The 23,680-nt window shown below is 44.1% G+C and overlaps 1 protein-coding gene across 6 annotated transcripts in view; it reads left to right on the top strand.

Annotated features, from left to right (window-relative positions):
- SHISA6 (shisa family member 6) overlaps positions 1-23,680 on the top strand; it is a 342,371-nt gene that overhangs the window by 302,093 nt on the left and 16,598 nt on the right. For 4 of the 6 annotated variants that reach the window (XM_082271224.1, XM_082271227.1, XM_082271226.1 and 1 more), the window contains 2 exons: positions 10,684-10,746; positions 16,621-16,773. In XM_082271224.1, coding sequence (XP_082127350.1) covers positions 10,684-10,746; positions 16,621-16,773 — 216 coding nt within the window. The remainder of the gene's footprint in view (positions 1-10,683; positions 10,747-16,620; positions 16,774-23,680) is intronic. The other 2 variants (XM_082271225.1, XM_082271228.1) reach the window with 1 other exon arrangement.

Raw genomic sequence — 23,680 nt, forward strand, 5'->3', positions numbered from 1 at the left:
GGGGTCCAGTGGTTCTGGTAAGCGGTACCTATACATTTCACTGGGTGATCGTGTGGAGGTGGAGGCTTTTTTGAGATTCACTCCTATCAAGTCTGTGTTTCCATCATTGGCTGTTTGCTTAACCCTTTTTTTTTTTTGGACACTAGAAACAGTTTTTTTGCACGAACGTTTGCACATTGGAATAATTTACTTTGTGTTTTATCAAACTGTTGAGTGCCACATTTTTTCACTTTTTCATTTGTCACGTTATTTACGTTGATTTTGCAGCTCGCAGAGTGGAAGCAATTTCACCCTAAACACATTTATAGATATGAGTAGTGTTTATTTATTTATACATCACATTCATTTTGCGCAGTTTTTGTTGGGTTCACCAATAATCTTCTTTCACTGATGAGGCTGAGCTGATGGACACTGATCAGGTTGCATTGATGGGCACTGGTGAGGCTGCATTGATGGGTACTGATCAGGGTGCATTGATGGGCACTGGTCAGGTTGCATTGATGGGCAATGATCAGGATGCCTTGATGGGCACAGGTGAGGCTGGATTAATGGGCACTTATGAGGCTGGACTGATGGGCACTGGTGAGGCTGCATTAATGGGCACTGATGAGGCTGGACTGATGGGCACTGGTGAGGCTGCATTAATGGGCACTGATGAGGCTGAACTGATGGGCACTGGTGAGGCTGCATTGATGCATTATTTTTGTTAAACCTCCTTTGTTGCTATTAACATTAAATTATGTTACCACATTGTATCATATTTGTCTTGCTTTATAACATCAATATCCGTTATAAACCAGGTGGGCATAGATGGTGAGCTCGGTGGTTCAATGGGCCACTTGACTGGACTTGCCCCCCAGGCCCAAGGCTGCCAGTCCTCCCCTGCTAATGTCCCACTACAGTCACACACTTTTGCCAATATACATTTCTATAGCTCAGACATATTGTGGGGTGGGGGGTGGGGGGCTTTATTGCCCTGACATAGTGAAGCTCAGAATACACTCACATGTTCATCAGGCTGGAAGCGGGGTTGGTTTTAATCACAGAGTAACAGTAATCCCCCCTGAGAGAGGGGTGGAGGAGAGCAATCAGTGGATACACAAGGCAATCTCCTCCCCGCTCTCATGCAGGGATCTCATTACATTGTATCTCCATTTATTCTGCAATATTATTAGGTGTTAAAGGGCTAGCCCATCCGGCTTCTTCCACTTCGATCAATGTCAGTAATGTGTTAGAATTTGCAGTCTATTGATTTCATGACTTCTGAAGAAATGCCAAAATGGACTACAAGCTGATACAGATATCTACATTTCCCTGTAGCAGTTTTTGTAGTCGGATCTGTTGTTTAAATTTTATTGCAGGGTTTTCTGGGATAGAATTTTTGTCAATTAGTATTTTCATGCTAGCATTGGGGGTGATTGTATACCTTCCCCTCGATAACTGTGCTTAGATTATGGTAGAGCAGCCTTTCTCAACCAGGGATTCTCTACAGAATGCTAGATGTTTCTAACGCAATGAGCAATTTCTGTCCCCCAGATAATCTACCACTGAATGATCTATACAGTAAGGGGGATATACTTATCACTGGTCACAATATAAGGGAGTTGTCTTCCCACTGACCACCAATGTAAGGAGCATTCTTCCCACTGACCACCAATGTAAGGAGTATTCTTCCCACTGACCACCAATGTAAGGAGCATTCTTCCCACTGACCACCAATGTAAGGAGCATTCTTCCCACTGACCACCAATGTAAGGAGCATTCTTCCCACTGACCACCAATAAAATGAGCATTCTCCCCACTGACCACCAATGTAAGGAGAATTCTTGCCACTGACCACCAATGTTAAGGAGCATTCTTCCTACTGACCCCAAATGAAATTACATTCTTTCCACTGACCCCCAATGAAATGGGCATTCTTCCCACTGATCTCCAATGTAAGGCGCATTCTTCCCACTGACCACCAATGTAAGGAGCATTCATCCCACTGACCACCAATGTAAGGAGTATTCTTCCCACTGACCACCAATGTAAGGAGCATTCTTCCCACTGACCACCAATGTAAGGAGCATTCTTCCCACTGACCACCAATAAAATGAGCATTCTTCTTGTGCTTAAGTTTAGAAGTAAGGACTAGAATGGACTTTGTTTGAGATTTGCTGTTAGGTTGATGTTTGTGGCTGCAAACTTGGGGTTTGGGTTTAGTGGGCAAGTTATTGTTTAGGTTTAGCAGGTAGGCTGAGCTTAGGTGGTGTTTGTAGTTAAATTAAGGGTTAAGTTGAATTTTTTTAATATAATTTAAGATCATTTTATGTTTATGGTTACGTTGAAGTAAGTTTGAGGTTTGGTGTTAGGTTGTACTTTGGGGCCTGAGTGAGGTTTGGTATTAGGTTGCACTTTGGGGCCTGAGTAACGTTTGGTGTTAGGTTGCACTTTGGGGCCTGAGTGAGGTTTGGTACTAGGTTGTACTTTGAGGTCTGAGTAAAGTTTGGTATTTGGTTACACTTTGGGGCCTGAGTGAGGTTTGGTATTAGGCTGCACTTTGGGTTACTGAATGAGGTTTGATATTAGGTTGCACTTTGGGGTCGGAGTAACGTTTGGTGTTAGGTTGCACTTTGGGGTCGGAGTGAGGTTTGGTATTAGGTTACACCTTGGGGCCTGAGTGAGGTTTGGTATTATTAGGTTGTACTTTGAGGTCTGAGTGAGGTTTGGCATTAGGCTGTACTTTGGGGCCTGAATGAGGTTTGGTATTAGGTTGCACTTTGGGCTCGGAGTAACGTTTGGTGTTAGGTTGCACTTTGGGGTCGGAGTGAGGTTTGGTATTAGGTTGCACTTTGGGCTCGGAGTAACGTTTGGTGTTAGGTTGCACTTTGGGGTCGGAGTGAGGTTTGGCATTAGGTTGCACTTTGGGGTCGGAGTAACGTTTGGTGTTAGGTTGCACTTTGGGGCCTGAGTGAGGTTTGGTATTAGGTTGCACTTGGGGCTCGGAGTAATGTTTGGTGTTAGGTTACACCTTGGGGCCTGAGTGAGGTTTAGTATTTGGTTACACTTTGGGTTCTGACCGAGGTTTGGTATTGGGTTTCACTTTGGAGCCTGAGTGAGGTTTGGTATTAGGTTGCACTTTGAGGTCGAAGTAACATTTGGTGTTAGGTTGCACTTTGGGTTCTGAGCGAGGTTTGGTACTAGGTTACACTTTGGGGTTAGAATGAAGTTTGATATTAGGTTGCACGTTAAGGTCTAAACGAGGTTTGGTATTAGGTTGCATTTTGGGGTCTGAAAGAGGTTTGCTATTAGGTTACACTTTGGGGGGCTGAGCGAGGTTTCCTATTAGGTTGCACTTCGGGGGTCAAAGCAAGGTTTGTTGTCCAGCTAAGGAGTAGAATTATATTTTTAGAAGTAGTGATTTTAGGATGTTATATTGGTTCTTCAGTTATGATAAATGTGCACCCAAATATCACAGGAGATATGCCAGCCATGTTAGCGCCAAATCTGTATGTGAAAAGAAATATTCACACCTACGATATCCTGGTGCCAATTAAAGGCAATGTTGTCAGTTCTTAGAAGCTGGAAAGCGGCTCACCTCACAGAGGAGATGTGCCGCCATCACGGTTCTCATTCTATGTGTATTTTTTTATGGAAATCTACAATAGTATAACACTTGTCTGATTCAAGTTTTGAGTCACCCAACACAGAATAGTTCAACAGGCAGATTTCTCTCCAAATACCAGACTGATACAATGAAGATGGCCGAGAGCCACAAGTAGAGTTGAAGAAGTGCAATGAGAACAGCAGTGGGAGGATTTAATTATCATCTGTTTCTTTTTATGTCACTGTGAGTCAGTGTTCTACCAGTGTGCACTGATGCAGCACTGACTGCCTGTGTGACACCCGCGATCCTCCGTTCCTGCGGGAAACAGGTGTCCTTTTGTGATGTCACCGCAAAATGTCAAATGATTTCTATCTCGCTTTGAGAGGCTTTCAGCTTTGTGGAACATCTGGAATGTCACAGGAAGGAAGGTTTATTAAATCTTAGAATTGGTGCCAACTTTCAAGATACCAGTGGAATACTGAGAGATCTGTCACCGTTCAGACTGGTGCTGTGGACACCCAAAGTGGTCACAACAGAGACCCAACAATGTCCTAGCTCAGCAGGTCTGGATACAGCTGCTTGGTAATATATGTCGGCCATGATGATACAATGTAGGGGATGGGTCCAGACTCGGCACCCCTTCTTTTTATCTCAGAGCTGGATGAGTATCCAATGATCAAATAATTATTTGGGCTATATTGAGAGATCCAAACTGCTCTGAACTTACGAGCAAGAGAAGTTTTTGTAGGAAGTGTTTCAGTGATGTCACTGGTCTCTAGTGATTGGATGGGCTGTGTTCTCATGAATATGAAGGGTCTTGATGATGTTACTGGTCTCTAGTGATGGATGGGCTGCATTCTTATGAATATGAAGGGTCTCGGTGATGTCACTGGTCTCTAGTGATAAGATAGGCTGCGTTCTCATGAATTTAAAGGGTGAGATCACTGGTCACTAGTGAATGGATAGGCTACTTTCTCATGCATGTGAAAAGTCTTGGTGATGTCACTGGTCTCTAGTGATCTCATAGGCTGCGTTCTCATGAATATGAAGAGTCTCGGTGATATTACTGGTCTCCAGTGAATGGATAGGCTGCGTTCTCAGAAATATGAAGAGTCTAAGGGATGTCACTAGTCTCTAGTCATGGATAGGTTGTGTTCTTATGAACATGAAGGGTCTCAGTGAGGTCACTGGTCTCCATTGAATCGATAGGCTGTGTTCTCATAATTATGAAGAGTGTCGGTAATGTCACTGCTCTCTAGTGATGGGTAGGCTGTGTTCTTATGAATATGAAGGGTCTCGGTAAAGTCATTGGTCTCTAGTGAATTCTTATGAATGTGAAGAGTCTTGGTGATGTCACTGGATTCTAGTGAATGGCTAGGCTATGTTCTCATAAACATGAAGTGTCTTAGTAATGTCACTGACCTTTAGTGAATGGATAGGCTGTGTTTTCATAAATATGAAGGGTCTTGGTGATGTGACTCGTCTCAAGTGAATGGAGAGGCTATGTTTTAATGATTATGAAAGGTCTCGGTGATGTACCAGTCCCTAGTGAATAGATAGGCTGTTTTCTCATGAATATGAAGTGCCTTGGTGATGTCACTGGTCTTTAGTAATCAGATAGACTACGTTCTCATGAATATGAAGACTGATGTTACTGGTCTCTAGTGAATAAATGGCTACTTTCTCATAAATATGAAGAGTCTCTTTGATATCACTGGTCTCTAGTGAATGAATAGGCTTTGTTCTCATGAATATATAGAGTTTTGGTGATGTCACTGGTTTCTAGTTAACGCATGGGCTGCATTCTCCTGAATATGATGAGTCTTGGTGATGTCACTGGTCTCTAGTGATGGATAGGCTGCATTCTCATGAATATTAAGGGTTTTAGTGATGTCACTGGTCTCTAGTGATTGCATAGGCTGCGTTCTCATAAATATAAAGGGTCTTGGTGATGTCACTGTTTTCTAGTGATTAGATAGGCTGCATTCTCATGAATATGAATCATCTGGGTGATGTCACTACTCTCTGGTAAATGGGTAGTAGGCTGAAAATGTAATGCATCTCTAATGTAAAAAATACTCCCCTACCCTGCAGTTGATGAAACCCCTTTCAATGTTCCTCTTGTCACACCAGACTCTTTTAATCACATTTGTATTCTGTGCTATTAAAGAAAGACTCCTTTATCTCGAGACATAAAAGCAATCACCTAGGGAAGTATTCCGGGGTGGTCTGATCGATGCCCGTACCCGTCTCTCTAACTTCTTGGGACTATGTAAGCCAAAAAGGTTACAGCAATGTTGCCGTCCTTGTCGGAGGTTCCTGTGCGCAGAGGCTAATGGAGATGGCATGGGCCGCAAATCGTATTCCGTACTCTACCTACTCGTCAGGAAAAGGTCATATTTGCATTCGGAGAGCTCAGTCTGGAGCTCATACTGTACACACATCATGATTCATTACCGCACGCCATAAAACTCAAATAATCTTTTCTCATTTGGCACGACAGGTGAGGTGAGCAGAGCCTTGTCTGCGCTAATTTGATTATCTGTTCTTTTAAGCCTCCAATAAAACTCCCCCTTTCCTGACTTTTCCCTGCGAGATTCTTTGCTTGCGGCTAATTCGCTGGTAAAATTATAGACCTGAAGGCTGTAATTCCGTCAAACAAAGGCAATTAGTCCTTTCCGTACCGCTGAATCAACATTCGCCATTATTGCCGGCTTCGTACAATCCTTGTCAGGGACACGTCAGGGTATCTAAGATTGTTGTGAACGCCGGCACCTCGCAGGGCTACAGGAGGGAAAATACTCGATAAAGACTTGGTTACACAGTGCTCAGCATAAATGAGTACACCCCAGCAGATTTGTCAGAAGACCTTTACTTTCAGAATCAACATTTTTAATGGACACTATACTACAAAATACTCCCACAAATGCGGGCCATTGATTGCCACCAAGATTTGGAAATTTGCACACACAAAAAAAAGTATTTATCCTAACGAGTGCAAGAAACAGGAAGCTAGTGCTCAACCAGGAAATTATATTTGTAGTGGGTTTACACCCTAAACCACACCCAAACGCCACGCTATTGGTGTGCTGGAGGCCGGGAGGGGGGGGGGGTGCCTGAGCAGCCATATTTGTACAAATTTGATATTTGTAGTGAGGTCACACCCTAAACCACTCCCAAACGCCACGCTATTGGTGTGCTCGGAGGCCGGGAGGGGGGGGGGGTGCCTAAGCAGCCATATTTGTACAAATTTGATATTTGTAGTGAGGTCACACCCTAAACCACTCCCAAACGCCACGCTATTGGTGTGCTCGGAGGCCGGGAGGGGGGGGGGTGCCTAAGCAGCCATATTTGTACAAATTTGATATTTGTAGTGAGGTCACACCCTAAACCACTCCCAAACTCCACGCTATTGGTGTGCTTGGAGGGCGTCAGCCATATTTACTAGACACCAAGAACGCCCCCCCCCCAATACAGCACAACCCCCCCCCCTCTTTCTTCTCCTCCTTTTTTTTTTTTTTTGTATTAACCACTTTACCACCGGAGGATTTTGCTGTCTTGCGTCCAGGCCACTCTTTGCGATTCGGTACTGTGCGAATTTAACTGACAATTGCGCGGTCGTGCGACGCCGTACCCAAATATTTTTCACATTTTTTTTTTATATGAAATTCTCCCCCAAAAAAGGTAAAAATCAACATTTTTCTTTAAATTTTTGGCCAATTTGTTTTCTGCTACCTATGTTTGGTTAAAAAAAATCACAATAAGCGTATTTTGATTGGTTTGCGCAAAAGTTATTGCTAAGGGAAAGATTTCTGTCATTTTTGGTGTTTTTTTTTTTTTAACAAGTAATGGCGGCGATCTGCGATTTTTTTTTTTTTTTTTGCGGGACTGCGACATTGCGGCGGACAGATCGGACCCTTGACTGACATTTTTTACACTTTTGGGGGTACCAGTGACATTTCTACAGTAATCAGTGCTATAAATATGCACTGTTACTGTAAAAATGACACTGGCAGGGAAGGGGTTAATTTTATTGGAGAGGGAGGGGTTAATGTATGCCTGGTACTTACTGACGTGTGTGGGGGGAGGCGACTGAGTGACACAAGGACAGATCGGATGTTCAGCTAAGCTGAACCCTGCAATCTGTCACTGTTTGTCACTTAGGAGATCCGCCCGCTTTGTTTACACAAGCGGGCGGATCTCCAGACTCGATTCCCCGACGATCGGGGAAGAGCGGCGGCGATCGCCGCCGCTCCTCCCCTGGCCCGACTCCCGCTGTGACTGAATACAGCGGGAGCGAGCCTCCGGCGGTGCGCGAGCGCCGCCCACAAGGGGAGGAGTCCAGCGACGTAGGTCTACGTCGCTGGACGGAATCGAGCCACTTTGCCGCAGTACAGTCCCAGTGACTGGTCGGCAAGTGGTTAAACATCAGACTACATACTGTAAGATAAGACACATCATATGCAGGCCAGACTAGGTTGGCTGCATGTGAAAGGAACCTATTCCACGGGTCACTGTAGCTAATAGGCCTATGCCTATATGTAACCTGTCTCCTCGTATATGAGAATAAATGCTTTTTTCCTTGTATCGGCTTGTGGTCTAAGGTGATTTCCCTCACATCTAACGCTCAGGTGTGAGCGGGGCCTGAGTGTTAAGCTTTAGGTATTTTTTTAACTGCTCATATTCCCGCACATTGTTTCATGCAAAATGTGCGCATCTTTTTGCCGCATTTGGGGTGCCAAGGAATAATAATGCACGCGTGACAGGTGGTTTTCCCGCAATTCAAAAACGCGCGTTCACAAAGTGCTGCAGCCCAAAGGACCACTCCATAGATTCATGGGTGACTCATTAATATGTGACCCAGCTCTGTAGTCCATCGATCAGGGTGACAACGGTGCAGGGAATTCGCTGTAGGCTGTTCAGCGTTGTCACGCATGCCAGGGGGAAGGGAGTCACTTGTACGAACCCCGGGCATCTAAATATGTTAATCTATTTAAAGTATACCTAAAACTTTTTTCATTTTGGATAGAACAAGGGAGGGTTATATTCTCTTTCAGGTTTTTTTGCACCAGCTGTGTCTCATTGGGGAGATTTCCCTTCACTTCCTGTCCCATAGCCAAACAGGAAGTGAAAGGAAATCCCTCCGAAGTGTGGGAAATCCCTCGTTTTCATCAGAAGTGGTGTCCCCATTGGAAGATTTTCCCCGTTTTTCTTAGTTTGTTATGAAAGTTTGCAAAAAAGTAATATTTCTTCTTCACTGATGGGCACTGATGAGGTGGCACTGATAAGAGGCACAAATGAGGCAGCACTGATGGACACTGATAGGTGGCACAGATGAGGCAGCATTGATGGGCACTGATGAGGTGGCACTAATGAGGCTGCACAGATGAGGTGGCACTGATGAGGCAGCAGTGATGGGCACTGATAGGTGGCAATGATGAGGCTGCACTGGTGTGGCGGTACTGATGGGCACTGATGAGGCAGCAATGATGGACACTGATAGGTGGCACTATTGAGGCTGCACAGATGAGGTGGCACTGATGAGGCAGCACTGATAGGTGGCACTAATGAGGCTGCACTGATGGGCACTGATGAGGCAGCAATGATGGGCTCTGATAGGTGGCAATGATGAGGCTGCACTGATGGGTACTGTTGAGGCGGTACTGATGGGCAATGGTGAGACAGCAATGATGGGCACTAATAGGTGGCACTAGTGAGGCTGCACTGATGAGGTGGCACTAATGAGACAGCACGGATAGGTGGCACTAATGAGGCTGCGCTGATGTGAACTGACGAGGCAGCAATGATGGGCACTGATAGGTGGCACTAATGAGGCAGCTATGATGGGCACTGATGAGATGGTACTGATGAGGCAGCAATGATAGGCACTGATAGGTGGCACTGATGAGGCTGCAATGATGGACACTGATGAGGCGGTACTGATAGGCACTGATGAGGCAGCAATGATGGGCACTGATAGGTGGCACTGATGAGGCAGCAATGATGGGCACTGATAGGTGGCACTAATGAGGCTGCACTGATAGGCACTGATGAGGCAGCAATGATGGGCACTGATAGGTGGCACTAATGAGGCTGCGCTGATGTGAACTGACGAGGCAGCAATGATGGGCACTGATAGGTGGCACTAATGAGGCAGCTATGATGGGCACTGATGAGGTGGTACTGATGAGGCAGCAATGATGGGCACTGATAGGTGGCACTGATGAGGCTGCAATGATGGACACTGGTGAGGCGGTACTGATAGGCACTGATGAGGCAGCAATGATGGGCACTGATAGGTGGCACTAATGAGGCTGCACTGATAGGCACTGATGAGGCAGCAATGATGGGCACTGATAGGTGGCACTAATGAGGCAGCAATGATGGGCACTGATAGGTGGCACTAATGATGCAGCAATGATGGGCACTGATGAGGGGGTACTGATAGGCACTGATGAGGCAGCAATGATGGGCACTGATAGGTGGCACTAATGAGGCTGCACTGATAGGCACTGATGAGGCAGCAATGATGGGCACTGATAGGTGGCACTAATGAGGCAGCAATGATGGGCACTGATGAGGTGGTACTGATAAGCACTGATGAGGCAGCAATGATGGGCACTGATAGGTGCCACTGATGAGGCTGCACTGATAGGTGGCACTGATTATCTGCCTAAATGTCCCATCAGTATTGCTGCTTACCGGCTCCCCTCTCCTCACACTGTGACAATGTGTGAGGAAAGGAATGCCATTAACTAGCAAATTTATTTGATTGGACACAGCTGATCACCTGGTAAAGGGCCTCTTTGATTGGCCCTTTTACCGCTGTCTGTGATCAGCGGTGTCTGAAGAAACGGAGGCGCAGGGGGAAGGTGTATAACAGTGCAAACAAATCTTCGAGTTATGGAGGATTCAGAACAAAATAAGTGTGTAGAATAAAGCCATGTCATTATCTGCAGCGGCGGCCTCGGTGGTTGTTGTGATTGCGGTCGGAATATTCCGCCATTCTATGAACCTCTATGATTGGCAGACAAGCGGAATTATATACCTCGGTTCTGTAATAATCAGAGTGCCGTGTCTCTGTTTTCTTCCAGGCGACCATCAACAAAATTACAATCCGCTCGTCCTCAACAACTCAGCCCAGACGCCGACAAACGGTAAGGAGCAGAAACTTCCAGCACCCCCATCATCATCATCATCATCATCCTTTATTATTTGTTTTTTATTAGAATAAATCAAAGGACTTCATATACTGCAATCATTTTAAATTAAAATAAAGTGGAAATGTCCGATTCAATAGGATCATTTTTCACAAAAGTTCCAACTTTTATCAATTACCACTTCTGGACCGTAAAGATTTCCCCCTTAATGACCAGTCCATTTATCGCCATTCGGCACTGCATTACTTTAACGGACAATTGCGCGGTCATGCGACGATGTACCCAAATAAAATTGATGTCCTTTTTTTCCCACAAATAGAGCTTTCTCATGGGGGTATTTGATCACCTCTGCGATTTTTTTTTTTATTTTTATTTTTTGCCCTATAAACAAAAAAAAAAAAAACGTTTTTTACTTTCTTCTATAAAACGCATCCAATAAAAAACAAATGTAAAAAAAAAAATCGAATTTCTTCATCAATTTAGGCCAATTTGTATTCTGCTACATGATATTAGTAAAAGATATCCCATTAAGCGTATATTGATTGGTTTGCGCAAAAATTATTGCATCTACAAACTATGGGAAAGATTATAAAACAAATACATTTTGGAAAAAAAAAACAAAAAACTATATTTATATATTATATAAACAAAAAGTGCGACAAGTCTGAAAAAAAAAAAAACAATATTTTTCACTTTCTGCTATATAACATTCCTAATAAAAAAAAATAATACGTGTATTTTGATTGGTTTGCGCAAAAGTTATCGTGCCCACAAACTAGGGGAAAGATTTATGTCATTTTTATTTATTTATTTTTTTACTAGTAATGGCGGTGATCTGCGATTTTTAGCGGGACTGTGACATTGCGGCAGACAGATCGGATCCCCAACTGACATTTTTGACACTTTTGGGGGGACCAGTGACATTACTACAGTAATCAGTGCTAAAAATATGCACTGTTACTGTAATAATGACACTGGCAGGAAAGGGGTTAACCCAGGGGTGATCAAAGGGTTAAATATTTGCTGAGTCAAAGATAGATTTCTCCAATCAGCAAAGAGTGTGAGCTTTGCTATGTGCAGAAATAAAGGCCAGACTCGTAGAGGAGCGTTAGACCTCTGCAGAGAGACCGCTGCTTCTATACACCAAATACAATGTTGCAGTTTTTTTTTTTTTTTTTTTTTGAGCAAAGCTTTTCACAAAGTCTGTTTCTTTTTTTTTCTTTTCTTTTTTTTTCAGACAAATAATTTGCTGAATTCTCTGAAATACCAAACGGCTGATTTAAAAAAATGCTTTGCAAATATTTTGCAAATGTGATTTTTTTTTTTAAAAAAAATTTTATTGGATGTGTTTTATAGCAGAAAGTAAAAAAATAATTTTTTTTGTTTTTTTATCAAAATGTATATGTTTTATAATCTTTCCCCTAGTTTGTAGCCGTGATAATTTTTTTGTGCAAACCAATCTATATACGCTTATTGGGATTTTTTTTTTTTTTAACCAAAAATATGTAGCAGAATATAATATTGGCCTAAAATGATAAAGAAATTTGATTTTGTTTTTTTACATTTTTTTATTGGATGTGTTTTATAGCAGAAAGTAAAAAAATATAGTTTTTTTTTTTTTCCTAAATGTATTTGTTTTATAATCTTTCCCCTAGTTTGTAGACATGATAATTTTTTGCACAAACCAATCTATATACGCTTATTGGGATTTTTTTTTTTTTTTTTTTAACAAAAATATGTAGCAGCATACATATTGGCCTAAATCGATGAAGAAATTTTATTTTATTTTTTTACATTTTTTTTTTTTATTGGATGTGTTTTATAGCAGAAAGTAAAAAATATATATATTTTTTTTTTTTTTTTATCAAAATGTATTTGTTTTATAATCCTTCCCCTAGTTTGTAGACACGATAATTTTTGCGCAAACCAATCAATATACGCTTATTGGGATTTTTTTTTTTTTTTTTACCAAAAATATGTAGCAGCATACATATTGGCCTAAATCGATGAAGAAATTTTATTTTATTTTTTTACATTTTTTTAATTCTTTTTTAATTGCACGTGTTTTATAGCAGAAAGTAAAAAATATATTAATTGCACGTGTTTTATAGCAGAAAGTAAAAAATATATATATTTTTTTTTCCAAAATGTATTTGTTTTATTATCTTTCCCCTAGTTTGTAGGTGCGATACTTTTTGCGCAAACCAATCAATATACGCTTATTGGGATTTTTTTTACCAAAAATATGTAGCAGCATACATATTGGCCTAAATCGATGAAGAAATTTTATTTTATTTTTTTACATTTTTTAAAAAAATGTTTTAATTGCACGTGTTTTATAGCAGAAAGTAAAAAATATCGTTTTTTTTTTCCAAAATGTATTTGTTTTACAATCTTTCCCCTAGTTTGTAGGCACAATCATTTTTGCACGAACCAATCAATATACGCTTATTGGGATTTTTTTTTTTTTACCAAAAATTTGTAGCCACATGATCCAAATGTGTAGCCACATGGAGTCACATGAGATCTAAAAACTACAGTTACATATTTAAAGTAAGAATTCTTATTTTGCGAAAAGCTTTGCAAGTTGTCAAATGTAAATGCTTAAGGCTTAATTCACAAAGCTAACACACCAGGAAAATGATCCTTAAAAAAAAAAAAAAAAAAATTGGCAGTTATTTTCAGCTCATTCCAATGAAATTTAAAGACTACAGTTACATGTCCATAAGTTATTATTCTTATTGCACTAAAGGCTTTGCACGCTGGTAAATTTGAATACTTAGGGTTCAATTCAAAAACCTAACATACCAGTAAAAAGGCCCTTATTTTAAAAAGTGACAGTTATTTTCAGATGAGTCAAATGAGATCTAAAAATGACAGTTACATATCTAAAATAAGGATTCTTATTGTGCTAAAAGCTTTGCAAATTGTAAAATATAAATGCTTAAGGCTTAATTTACAAAGCTAACACACCAGAAAAATTATCCCTAAAGAAAAAGTGGCAGTTATTTTTAGCTGAGTCCAATGAAATTTAAAGATTACAGTTACATGTCCAAAAGTAAGATTCTTATTGCACTAAAGGCTTTGCACGCTGGTAAATTTGAATACTTGGGGTTCAATTCAAAAATATAAAAAGGTCCTTATTTTAAAAAGTGGCAGTTATTTTCAGATGAGTTAAATGAGATTTAAAGATTACAGTTACACATCTAAAGTAAGGATTCTTATTGTTGTGCTAAAAGCTTTTCAAGTTGTCAAATTTGAATGCTTAAGGCTTAATTTACAAAGCTAACACACCAGGAAAATTATGCTTTAAAAAAAAAAAAAAAACTGTTTCGAAAGAGATTTTCAAGGCTTCACTTACATGTCTCAAAGTAAGTATTCCTATTGTGCTAAAAGCTTTGCACGCTGGTAAATTTGAATATGTAAGGCCTTATTCACAAAGCTAACACGCCAGGAATTTTTTTTTTTAAAGTGACAGTTATTTTCAGCCGAGTCGAATGCGATATAAAGATTATACTTTACATGTCTAAAAATAAGGATTCTTATTGTTGTGCTAAAAACATTGCACTTTGTTAAATTTAAATACTTACGAATTATTTTACAAAGCTAACACACCAGAAAAAGGATCCTTTTATTTATTTTTTTAAGTGACAATTATTTTCAGCTATGTTGAATGAGATTTCAAGAATACTGTCACATGACTGAAATTTAAAGATTCTTATTGTTGTGCTGAAGCTTTGCACTTTGTTAAATGTGAATTGTTAAGGCTTAAAGCGGAACTAAACCCATCGATTTGCTCTTTGTTAAACCTAACACACCGGGAAAATGATCCTTCGTTAAAAAAAAAAAAAGTCATTACATAAGACCGTTATTTTCAGCCGAGTCTAATGCGATATAAAGATTATACTTACATGTCTAAAACTAAGAATTGTTATTTTAAGTGACAGTTATTTTCAGCTCAGTTAATGCGATTACAAAATGATAGTTGGATGACTAAATTTAGTCTTATCTTTGTTAAATGTGAACCCTTAGGGCTTAAATTGAAACTAAACCCACTTTCTTAAACCTAACACACCAGGAAAATAGTCCTTAAAATTTTAGGCCAAATTTGTATTCTGCTACATATTTTTGGTAAAAAAAAAAATCCCAATAAGCGTATTTTGATTAGTTTGCGCAAAAGTTATCACATCTACAAACTAGGGGAATGATTTTTGGCGGGACTGCGACATTGCGGCGGACAGATCGGACCCCTAACTGACATTTTTTACATTTTTGGGGAGACCGTGACATTACTACAGTTGTCAGTGCTAAAAATATGCACTGTTTACTGTAATGACGACACTGGCAGGGAAGGGGGTTAATCCAGGGGCAAACAAAGGGTTAAAGAGGTTGTAATACCCCCCAAAAAAAAAAATCCTGTAAGACAAAGGCATAATGAGTTAGTAGCTCACAGTAGCTCATTATAAAATAATTACCTTAGAACGAAGCCCCCGCAGTGCCGCCCGCTCACCGGTGACATGGCCGACATGTTCGGCCATCCTGCTTCCTGGTTCGCGTTCATCTGATTGGCCGGAGGCGCGATGACATCACCGATTCGCGGCACAGGGCTCTGAAGTGACTGTGAGATTTAAAGATTACAGTTACATTTCTAAAAATAGGGATTATTTATTTATTTTGCTAAAAGCTTTGAACTTTGTTAAATGTAAATACTTATGGCTTAATTCACAAAGCTAACACACCAGGAAAAGGTTTTTTTTTTTTAAAGTGACAGTTATTTTTATCCGAGTTCAATGAGATTTCAAAATTAGTCACATAACTGAAATTAAATATTCTTATTGTTGTCCTGGAGCTTTGCGCTTTGTTAAATGTGAATCCTTATTGCTTAAAGCGGAACTAAACCCATCGACTGAACGGGGTCCCAAAACGGTTACATTCGAGGCATGCCGTGAATAACACTCACAGTTGCTTGTGCTCCCAACCACACTGTCATGCCATCAAATGTCTGGTGTCATACCTGATCACATGTGCAGCATCATGACAACGGCAGATCGGACTGAGGCCAAGATGGCCACTTGCATGTAAAATAAGAGGGTTTTCTTTAATTAACCACTTACGGACCGCCTGCCGCAGTTTTACGTCGGTACTATGACATTAAATACCGGGGTTATGGTAGCAGATAGCTGCCATAACCCCGGTATTTTTGTTAAACGGCGGGCAGTCCGCTTTAACGTAAGGGTGGAGCTCAAATTATTGCTCCCGCTACTGGCGGGTCCGGTATATTGGGGGGGGCTCAAACCCCCCCCCCCTTATCTACATTCCTGGGGGAATTCAGCTAATCATTTCATTAAAAAAAAAAAACACATTGTAAAAGCTTTATTCAAAAGAAAAGGAACAAAACAGCAACATTGTATCTTGTGTATAGAAGCAGTGGTCTCTCTGCAGAGGTCCAGCAATCCTCTATGGAGTCAGGCCTATAGCTCTGCAAAAAGCAAAGCTCACAGTCCTTGCTCATTAGAGAGCTCTAGCTTTGACTCAGCAGAGGGTGATTGTCAGACCTCTGCAGAGAGACCACTGCTTCCACATACCGGATACAATGTTGCAGCTTTTTCCTTTACTTCTGAGGAAAGCATTTATTTTTCATTGGCAGAGGCAGTACTGATCTTTGTAAGAGGTAGTAGATGCTTAGAAGGGTTACACATGATGACAGGTCCTCTCAGATAACAGTCACTCTATAGTGTAAGAGTGTGGATCCAGAGGAAGGCAAATCTGGAGCCCATTACAGGAGAAGGGGGATGAGTCCCATGTATTGCACTGGTGGTATATGTAGGGTTGTGGATTCTGACATTGATGCCTTCTTCTTTCCTTCCACAGAAAAGCCTCGTATGAACAACATCCTCACCTCCGCCACCGAGCCGTACGACCTGTCCTTCTCCCGCTCCTTCCAGAACCTCTCCCACCTGCCGCCGTCCTACGAGTCCGCCATGAAGACCAATCCAAGTAAATATTCTTCTCTCAAGCGATTAAGTAGGTGCCGTTTCATTTCACCCCCATGGCTCCGTGTTGTGCAAGTCTGTCTGCCCGTCTCATTTCACCCATGGCCACGCCCTCATTGACCGATCCGATGTACACTTCACCTATGGCCAAACCCTCAGTGACCAATCCGTTGTACACTTCCCCTATGGCCATGCCCTCATTGATCAATTGACCAATCCGGTGCATGCTTCTCCCATGGCCATGCTCTCTTTGACCGAATCGGTGCACCCTTCACCCATGGCCATGCCCTCATTGACCAATCTGGTGCACCCTTCACCCATGGCCATGCCCTCATTGACCAATCCGGTGCACCCTTCACCCATGGCCATGCCCTCATTGACCGATCCGGTGCACCCTTTACCCATGGCCATGCCCTCATTGACCAATCCTGTGCACCCTTCACCCATGGCCATGCCCTCATTGACCAATCCGGTGCACCTTCACCCATGGCCATGCCCTTATTGACCAATCCTGTGCACCCTTCACCCATGGCCATGCCCTCATTGACCAATCCGGTGCACCCATCACCCATGGCCACGCCATCATTGACCAATCTGGTTGTACACTTCACCGGGGCCGGCCGGTTCTTCACCTTCTGTCATTTTTCCTCTCTGGGAGATGACGCGTCACGTACGGCAGGTGAAGGCACAGCAACGGAATCTGGTGACCTCAGACTCTTAAGGGTCCATAGATGGATTTCGGGGGTATTGGCAGCCTGCGTCCCAGCAACGGTGGTAGCTAGGCAGCATTGGTGACCGGTGTCCTAACAATTGGGGTCACTAGGTGAGAATAGCGACTTGTGTCTCAGCAACAGAGGTTGCTAAGCAGCAATAGTGACCCGTGTTCTAGTGATGGAGGTAGCTAGGCAACGTTGGTGATCTGTGTCCTAGCAATGGAGGTAGCTAGGCAACCTTGGCGACCTGTGCCCTGGCCACTGAGGTAGCTAGGGGGCAATAGCAAAGTGTGTCCTAGCAATGTAGGTTACTAGGTGAGGTGTGTCCTAGCAACAGAGGTAGCTAGGCAGCAGTAGCGGCCTGTGTTCTGACAACGGAGGTAGCTAGGCAGTGTTGGTGACCTGTGTCCTAGCAACGGAGGGTAGCTAGGCAGTGTTGGTGACCTGCGTCCTAGCAACGGAGGGTAGCTAGGCAGTGTTGGTGACTTGTGTCCTAGCAATAGAAGTAGCTACATGGCAATAGCAGCCTGTGTCCTAGCAACAGAGGTAGCTAGGCAGCAATCGTGACCTGTGTCCTCGCAACAGAGGTAGCTAGGTGGCAATAGTGGCCTGTGTCCTAGCAATGTTGGTAGGCAGGTGACAGAAAAGTAACAGAATCTGGTGACCTCTGAATCTAAGGGTCTACAGAGGTATCTAGGGGCATTAGCAGCCTGTGTCCTAGCAACAGAGGTAGCCAGGCAGTGTTGGTGACCTGTGTCCTAGCAAAGGAGGTAGCTAGGTGGCAATAGCTACCTGTGTCCTAACAATGGAGTTAAGTAGGTGGCAATAGCGGCCTGTGTCCTATCGGCGGAGGTCTCTAGGTGGTAATAGCTGCCTGTGCCCTAGCAACGGAGGTTACTAGGCAGCAGTAGTGGCCTGTGTCCTAGCAATGAAGGTAGACAGGTTGCAATAGCAGGCTGTGTCCTAACAGCAGTAGGATGCTAGGTAGCCAAAGCCACATGTGTCCTAGTAATAGAAGGAGCTACATGGCTTCCGTGAGAGGTTGCCTGTGTCCTAGCAACGGCGGTCGCTAGGTGGCAATAGCTGCCTGTGCCCTAGCAACGGAGGTTCCTAGGCAGCAGTAGTGGCTTGTGTCCTAGCAATGTAGGTAGATAGGTTGCAGTAGCAGGCTGTGTCTTAACAACAGTAGGAAGCTACAAGAAGTCAGAGCCCCACCTCATTTCCTGTCTGTAGGACATCCAGCATCATCTAGTGCTTTCCTCCCCAGCCTGACTGTCCCTGGCCCTGCCCCTTTCATTTATTGGATTTTAATTTTTTCAGTTGTAGAGGCTCAGCCTTACATGTGGGCGTTACCTAGGGCAGTCTGCATGCAAATATAATGTACCTAAGAGCACCCACCCCTCCACACTGACTCCTCCCTACTGCTTGCATCAGGGCTGAGGGCTTTTGAGAGGAGTACTGGGGCGGGGGTGCTGTGCTGGTTTCAGAAAGCTATGTACAGCCCTCTGCCAGCCCCTCCCACCAGCCATGATCTGCCTGAACTGCATAGAGAAGTGCAGAGACCCTGTGATGACATCAACGGGAATAAAATAAGATGTGGAATGAAAATGGAAGGTTGATGAGGGGAGGGATCCAGGGAAGAAAAAAATATTTACATCCGCTTTAACAATATGATTTAGGTACGCGTTTTGGAAAAATGAATTGCGCCGCCATTGTGGCGAATTTTTAGAGCAAACGTAAAGCAAACAAAAAAAAATCACCAATTTCTCAGTGTGCTTTGACACGCCCTATCTGCGGAGAGCACAGCGCCGCTCGGGAGCAGCAGAATTTATCAATGTCAGCACGAGGCGCCGATAACCGCCATTGCATATTTATGAGAGGATGCACAGACAGCACCGCGCTCCATCTCCATGACGACCGCTTGAGCCCCGGCATCCGGAATCGGGCTGACTATTCATCTGACCGCTTTAAATATCTAAATCCAGGAAGTGTCGTCTATGGCAAATTATCAGTCATATTCTTCCCTGCTATCTCTACGGACTACAGAACACCTCCCCCCTATAATACAGAAGAGGAGAGGGTGTCCTGGAGTCCTGTCCTAGGGTGACACACACATTCAATATACTGTATCTGTAGAGTTTCAGTGTTATCACCCTAGGACGGGACTGCAGAACACCTCCCCCTCTCTTCAGGATATTCCGATTTTTCTTTTCACCAGTCAATCCTGGCAAAAAAAAAAAAAAAAAAATCAGGAAAACTTCCAGTGATCTCTGCCACATTGTTACCAGCAATTCCTGTGATGAGGAGAGGGGGGTGTTCTGTAGTCCTGTGCTCAGGTGGCAGCACGGCTCCTCCATTAATACAGTATAGGGAGTGTTACCTTGTTCCCAGCTCTTTCTTCATGGTATAGTGACGAGGAGCGGGGGGGGGTGTTTTGTAGTCCTGTTTTCAGGTGACGGCAGTGCTCTACCATAAATACAGGGGGGCGGGTGATGGAGAGTCCCCCCCCCCCCCATGTTGTTGAGAGGGACAGAGGTGGAGGGTGTCTTGAGGTCCTGTCATTCCCTATACCGTATTTATGGAGGAGTAATGTTGTTACCCGAGGACAGAACTACAGAACACCCCCTCCATGTTATGGAGAGGAGGAGCGGGGGGGTGTTCTGTAGTCCTGTGCCCAGTTGACAGCACTGCTCCTCCATCAATACAGTATAGGGAGTGAGTGTCACCTTGTTCCCAGCTCTTTCTTCATGTTATGAGGATACAGAGAGGGGGAGTCGTTCTGTAGTCCTGTTTTCAGATGACAACACTGCTCCTCTATAAATACGGGAGGGGGGGGGAGTGATGAAGTCCCCCCCCCCATATTATTTAGAGGGACAGAGGTGGAGGGTGTCTTTAGGTCCTTTCACTCCCTATACTGTATTTATGGCAGAGTAGTGTTGTTACCCGAGAACAGAACTACAGAACACCCCCTCCATTTTATAGAGAGAAGGGGAGGGGGATGTTCTGTAGTCCTGTGCTCAGGTGACAGCACTGCTCCTCCATTAAGGCAGTATAGGGAGTGAGTGCCACCTTGTTCCCAGCTCCTTCTTCATATTATGGGGATGAGGAGAGGGGGAGGTGTTCTGTAGTCCTGTTTTGAGATGACAACACTGCTCCTCTATAAATACGGGAGGGGGGAGGGATGAAGTCCCCCCCCCCCCCATGTTATTGAGAGGGACAGAGTATGGAGGGTGTCTTGAGGTCCTGTCATTCCCTATACTGTATTTATGGAGGAGTTGTGTTGTTACCCGAGAACAGAGCTACAGAACACCCCCTCCATGTTATGGAGAGGAGGAGTGTTCTGTAGTCCTGTGCTCAGGTGGCAGCACTGCTCCTCCCTTAATACAGTATAGGGAGTGAGTGTCAACTTGTTCCCAGATTTTTCTTCATGTTATAGGGATGAGGAGAGGGGGAGGTGTAGTCCTGTTTTCAGGTGACAACACTGCTCCTCTATAAATACAGGAGGGGGGAATGATGAAGTCCCCCCCCCCCCCATGTTACTGAGAGGGCAGAAAAAAGCTCTGTCTGTAGATGTGCAGAAGATTCTTGCGCATGCGAGTTCCCAAATACCTAACAGAGAGCAGCTTCCTGCCTGTGCGCATGCGCAGATCTGCTGCTGGTATCTGGGATCTTGTAGAGCCCCGTGGCATGCCTGTGCACATGTATTAAAATACCGCGCGAATGCGCGAGGATCCAGCGCGCACGTGCAGACACGCCGCGGGTCTGTTGTGTGCACAGAATCTGGTGGCGCGCACGTGCCTCATAGTACAATACTGCCTTCTGAGATGTGTGACATGGACATTGCAGGGGGGGGGGCTTAGGAAACAGGAAGTGCGCAAAAAGGTGCACGGCGCCGCCAAAAAGGCTCCAATTCTGTAAAAGAGAGGAACCGGGAAAGACAAAGTTCTTCTTCAAGTTGCCGGACTTTTGCTCTACAAGAGAGACAAAAGGATAAAATGCATCATCCTTGTATTCTGTCCTCCAGTTAGAACGGAGTTCCTCTTTAATATGTGCCACCGCCGGCTTTTCTCTTTTCCCCGCGGCGTGCGGCGGAGTTAATTTTATCGTGTTTTTTTTTCCCTCTCGCATCTGAGCGGGATGTGGAGTCAACGAGATGGAAAATATTATTACGTTCAGTAAACAACAGCTTGATGCTTTTGATTCCTCGGCGCGCAGGAGATCAATTTTCGACTTTTCACGGTGTGGGTGTGAGCCGCCACGGTACAGCATTCTCAGGTGTTGCTGATGGGAACCGGCTAAAAATAACGGTCTGTCAAGCTTTACCCAAATGACTTCAACCCCCCCTCTGTATACAGTTCACCTTGGTGAGCGGGAACAAAGGAAGCCAACGGCTCTCGCTTTTCTTCTACCGTCCAACAATTAACCCACCTGGGGAAGCCGCGATCTCAGGTGCGCCCGTTGCGCCGTTCGGTCGTCGCAGAGAGTGCGGTAAAAGGTTAGATTACTACAAAGATGAATGCAAAGGAAAAGGATAGACTTCTGCACATGCTGGATAGCCGTTACAATTAGAGCCCCGCCCACAGCGTCCTGTTACTACGCAGGATCACAGCGTGCGAACATCACAAGGAGGCCAGATACCGTTATAATCTATGAAGCTCTTAGCCAGGGCCGTGCAGAGATCTTTGGAGGGGCAGATGCTCAAAGTATAAAAGGGGCACATGGAACAGGGCTTTAAATAAAGCAGGTGCTGGGGGTGATCAGGGGACCCTGAAACTTAGCTGCAGCACGGTGGCCAAGACCATACAGTGGTTTAACAGGACAGGTTCCACTCAGAACAGGCCTCGCCATGGTCGACCAAAGAAGTTGAGTGCACGTGCTCAGCGTCATATCCAGAGGTTGTCTTTGGGAAATAGACGTATGACTGCTGCCAGCATTGCTGCAGAGGTTGAAGGTGTGGGGGGGTCAGCCTGTCAGTGCTCAGACCATACACTGCACACTGCATCAGATTGGTCTGACTGGCTGTCGTCCCAGAAGGAAGACTCTTCTAAAGATGATGCAAAAGAAAGCCCGCAAACAGTTTGCTGAAGACAAGCAGACTAAGGACATGGATTACTGGAACCATCTCCTGTGGTCTGATGAGACCAAGATAAACTTATTTGGTTCAGATGGTGACAAGCGTGTGTGGCGGTAATCAGGTGAGGAGTACAAAGACAAGTGTGTCTTGCCTACAGTCAAGCATGGTGGTGGGAGTGTCATGGTCTGGGGCTGCATGAGTGTTGCCGGCCCTGGGGAGCTACAGTTCATTGAGGGAACCATGAATGTTAACATGTACTGTGACATACTGAAGCAGAGCATGATCCCCTCCCTTCAGAGACTGGGCCGCAGGGCAGTATTCCAACATAACGAACCCAAACACACCTCCAAGATGACCACTGCCTTGCTAAAGAAGCTGAGGGTAAAGGTGATGGACTGGCCAAGCATGTCTCCAGACCTAAACCCTATTGAGCATCTGTGGGGCATCCTCAAATGGAAGGTGGAGGAGTGCAAGGTCTCCAACATCCACCAGCTCTGTGATGTCGTCATGGAGAGTGGAAGAGAACTCCAGTGGCAACCTGTGGAGCTCTGGTGAACTCCATGCCCAAGAGGGTTAAGGCAGTGCTGGAAAATAATGGTGGCCACACAAAATATTGACACTTTGGGCCCAATTTGGACATTGTTCTTAGGGGTGTACTCATCTTTGTTTCCAGCGGTTTAGACATTAATGGCTGTGTGTTGAGTTATTTTGAGGGGACAGCAAATTTACACTGTTATACAAGCTGTACACTCACTACTTCATCATGGAGCTGGTGGATGTTAGAGACCTTGCGCTCCACCTTCCGTTTGAGGATGCCCCACAGATGCTCAATAGGGTTTTGGTGCTCCAGGGTTTTCTGGAGACATGCTTGGCCAGTCCATCACCTTTACCCTCAGCTTCTTTACCAAAAGCAGTGGTCATCTTGGAGGTGTGTTTGGGGTCGTTATGTTGGAATACTTCCCTGTGGCCCAGTCTCCGAAGGGAGGGGATCATGCTCTGCTTCAGTATGTCACAGTACATGTTGGCATTCATGGTTCCCTCAATGAACTGTAGCTCCCCAGTGTCAGCAGCACTTATGCAGCCCCAGACCATGACACTCCCACCACCATGCTTGACTGTAGGTAAGACACACTTGTCTTTGTACTCCTCAC

The sequence above is a fragment of the Pelophylax lessonae genome (assembly GCF_965119305.1).
Source record: "Pelophylax lessonae genome assembly, chromosome: 11".
Lineage (NCBI taxonomy): Eukaryota > Metazoa > Chordata > Amphibia > Anura > Ranidae > Pelophylax > Pelophylax lessonae.